We start from the raw sequence: 4,032 nt of genomic DNA on the forward strand, positions 1-4,032 counted from the left end.
TTCTAAAGATTTAATAAAATTTAATAAAAATGTTACAAAAGATATTCTATAGTAATATTATAAGAAATGTTACAATAGATCATTCATAATAACACTTAAAAAAATGTTACCATAGATATTTTTAGTAACACTTAAAAAAATATTACCATAGATATTTTTTGTAACACTTAAAAAATATTACAATAAATCTTCTATAACAACACTCTAATAAATGTTACGATCTATTTTTTTGCTAACATTGAAAAAATGTTACAAAAACTCTTCTTTAAGAATAAAAAAATATTACCATAAATTTTTGGTAACATTTATAGCTATAATATCTATTTACTATTCATATTTTAATATGTAACCATTTATTTATTTATTTTTATATACATTAGAAGGGTAATGCCACTAATTTAAATGCACAAAACATTGAAGATAAATTCATAATAAACACAAAGTATAATAAAAAGAAAATTAATAAGCCAATTAAATTTCTTTTCTTTAATATTGTCTAAAATTACCACAAAACAATTCTAAAATAAACAAAAGATTATAAAATCCAAATCTTCTCTATTTTGTCATGTTTAATCAATATTAACAATTCAAACAAACAAATTAGAATATAAAATCTAATTTTTTTTAGTTTGTCATCTGAATATTGCTAACACGCCACTTTCTTCTTCTTTAATCTTTTCTTATGTTGATCATGCTTCTTTTTCTCCAATTTCAAGTCGAGAATCTCTTGAGTAGAAGAAGAATAAAGAGCCTGCAAAAAGATAACTATTTTAAGACATCAATACTAATATTCTCACTGAACAAGAAGGAAAAAGTAATATCAACTTTATTTAAAGGTAAAACATGTCACTTTAACTAATCTCAATATGATTATTACAAAATATGAATCACAGATGCTATTTTAATTTCATTTTAGTTCTAAATATACCTGCTTCTGTTTAGGTGAAACAATCACATTCTTCTTTGTTCGAGGTAATAGCTTAGCTTGAGACTTAGAAACACCTTCTGTAATAGTAGATGATTCTAGAATATTTCTACTAGCTGACTTTGAGTTACTTAGAACCTATAACATGAGAAAATAATAAACATCAAATCTATCATTAGAGCATATGATGATCAGTGTATGTATGCTATGCTCTAGTATGCTATCTATTTGACATGTAAATTTCTATATAAAGCATGATTATGCAGCTTTTTCAATAAATAAATTAAAATCCTTCTTTCTTTCTTCATTCTATCTATCTATCTATCTATCTGTTCCAATTCTACTGCTACAAATTATGCTCCTCTGCCACTGCTTCTATATCTTTTAATCTATCCATCTATCTATCTCTTTTATACATTCAAGTCATGTTCCATAGCGCATCATCTATATCATTCTCTCATTGTCACATCGCTTAACACACTATTCTATCTCAGCTTTTATTTTGCCACACAAAAATGCCAAATTAACATAGATATATATGCCTAACTTAAAACCAGCTCTCAAGACACCAATTATCCACAAACACATTACTTTAGTGTAGTGTAGATTAAATAATTGACTACATTTAGAACAACATTATGAAGAGTAAATTTATAATTAATTATTAAGGAAAAGATACAAAGAAAGTTATAAATACCTCTTTTTCAGTAGCAGCAGTAACTTCATGATGTGTTGTTGCAGTAGCTTCTACTTCCTTCTCATATAGAGTAGTTGACATGAAAGAGAGATTCGGAATCTCTACTCCTGGGAGGTTTTTTTGTAGCTGATTTAAAAATATATTAAATCCATACAACATCTGTGACTTCATGGCTTCCATTCTTTCTTGAAGTTTTGTTTCCATCTCCTCTTGCATTTTTTGTTGTATATTCTGAATTTCAGCTTGAGCATTCTCTTTAACTTCTTCAATTAACCTCTCCGTCTCAACTTGAGATTTAGGTCCCCACAAATTCGTCAATTATCTTTAAGTCCATGCCAACTTGTGTATGTCAATGGAGCAAGGCGTGCATTTCTAACCAAAGTCCCCAAATGACTGCTTAACTTGGCGCGATTACAACCAATTGGTTGACCATACTTATTTAATCTAATTGATAACCGATCCTCATAGCTTAAACCATGAGTTTTAAGGCACTTTGTCGGACCCCTTTTTCTCTTAGTTACTGGTCCTGTTATGGGAATCAATAAATAAAAGGCAATTATACAGAAAATACTACACATTTATTATTAGTATTAAACTAAACATAAAACATGATTACTTACTATCATTATCATTAGCTTGGGGTGCTAAAGCTGGTCCTATTATCAAGAATGAAAAAGTTTAGAACAGAGAGGAGAGAATTTCTAAAAGACATCTATCTATTCATTCAATCTAATCTTATAACTCATAAGAACTCTTATGATAATAAAAATGGTGATCCAATAACACAATATAAATCCAAATATTTATCTAACAAAAAGTTCCAGCATCACTTTGAATGGATAAACTCAAAATTTCCCTAGAACAAAACTCTTAAGAAGCTTTGGCTTTATTCATGTGTATATATACAAAACTCATTACCGTAAGTTCACTTTCTCATCATCATGATTCATTACACATCAGAACAAGCACGTCTTAGATTATAATAAACCACAAATTATATATGGCTTTTTTTCAATTGATTCTTTGTAAACTCAAATTAAAAAAATGTAATAAAGGATCACTTAACAACCAAACAAAAACACTCAAATCTAGTAGTAACATTTCTGCCAAGAACCAAACCAAAACCAAAACCATCAAATCCGAAAACATTTCCTCCAAGAGTTCATCATCTTCTAAAAACACAACCTCCAACACAATGGCTTCAAGAAGCTCAATTCCACAAGCTCCACCTCCAACAAGAGTAACAAGCAGCTCAACTCCCCTACTATTCCCTCATCCACTTCCAAGTTCAAGAAGCTCCATTCCACATCAACATCAAAACAAAAATTAGAATCCAAGCTTAGTAAGAAAAAGCAACTAGAAAACAGAGGATATGAAAACCTAATAATGTATGGTTTTTAACAATTTAATAAGCAAATAATTGCATTGGAAAGTAGACATCCAGAGCTTTCCAGCAATATATAATAGTCCATACTTTGGCCATGAATAGATGACATAAACTGGCGTTCAACTCCAGCTTTCTACCCAAATCTGGCGTCCAGCGCCAGAAAAGGAGCCAAAACTAGAGTTGAACGCCCAAACTGGCACAAAAGCTGGCGTTCAACTCCAAGAAGGACCTCTACACGTGCAACACTCAAAGCTCAGCCCAAGAACACACCAAGTGGGCCCCGGAAGTGGATTTATGCATCAATTATTTACTTTTGTAAACCCTAGTAGCTAGTTTATTATAAATAGGACCTTTTACTATTGTATTAGGTATCTTTGATCAGTTGTATGCTATCTTAGATCATGTTTAAGGGCTGGCCTCTCGGCCATGCCTGGACTCTCACTTATGTATTTTCAACGGTAGAGTTTCTACACTCCATAGATTAAGGTGTGGAGCTCTGCTGTTCCTCAAAGATTAATGCAAAGTACTACTGTTTTCTATTCATAGTCCTGGATACTGGAAAGTAAGAGGATGAATCCATCATCCTAGGAAGACCTTTCCTAGCCACAGCAAGAGCTGTGATTGATGTGGACAGAGGAGAATTGATCCTTCAATTGAATAAGGACAACCTTGTGTTTACAACCCAAGGATCTCTCTCTGCATCCATGGAGAGGAAGCAGAAAAAGCTTCTCTCAAAGCAGAGTCAACCAAAGCCCCCACAGTCAAACTCTAAGTTTGGTGTTGGGAGGCCACAACCAAACTCTAAGTTTGGTGTTGAACTCCCATATCCAAACTCTAAGTTTGGTGTTGGAGAGTCTCAACAATGCTCTGAACATCTGTGAGGCTCCATGAGAGCCCACTGTCAAGCTATTGACGTTAAAGAAGCGCTTGTTGGGAGGCAACCCAATTTTTATTTATCTAACTATATTTTTCTTAGTTATATGTCTTTATAGGTTCATGATCATGTGGAGTCACAAAATAAAT

At 31.9% G+C, this 4,032-nt stretch overlaps 1 protein-coding gene across 1 annotated transcript; it reads right to left on the reverse strand.

Annotated features, from left to right (window-relative positions):
• On the reverse strand, nt 636–1,928 carry LOC107647108. The gene is made up of 3 exons (XM_016351232.2): nt 1,623–1,928; nt 929–1,063; nt 636–751 (listed from the first exon to the last, which is right to left on the reverse strand). Exons 1-3 carry the CDS (start codon nt 1,836–1,838, stop codon nt 647–649), a joined length of 456 nt encoding a protein of 151 aa, XP_016206718.1. The 5' UTR covers nt 1,839–1,928; the 3' UTR covers nt 636–646.

Source organism: Arachis ipaensis, chromosome B06 (genome assembly GCF_000816755.2).
Source record: "Arachis ipaensis cultivar K30076 chromosome B06, Araip1.1, whole genome shotgun sequence".
Taxonomy (NCBI): domain Eukaryota; kingdom Viridiplantae; phylum Streptophyta; class Magnoliopsida; order Fabales; family Fabaceae; genus Arachis; species Arachis ipaensis.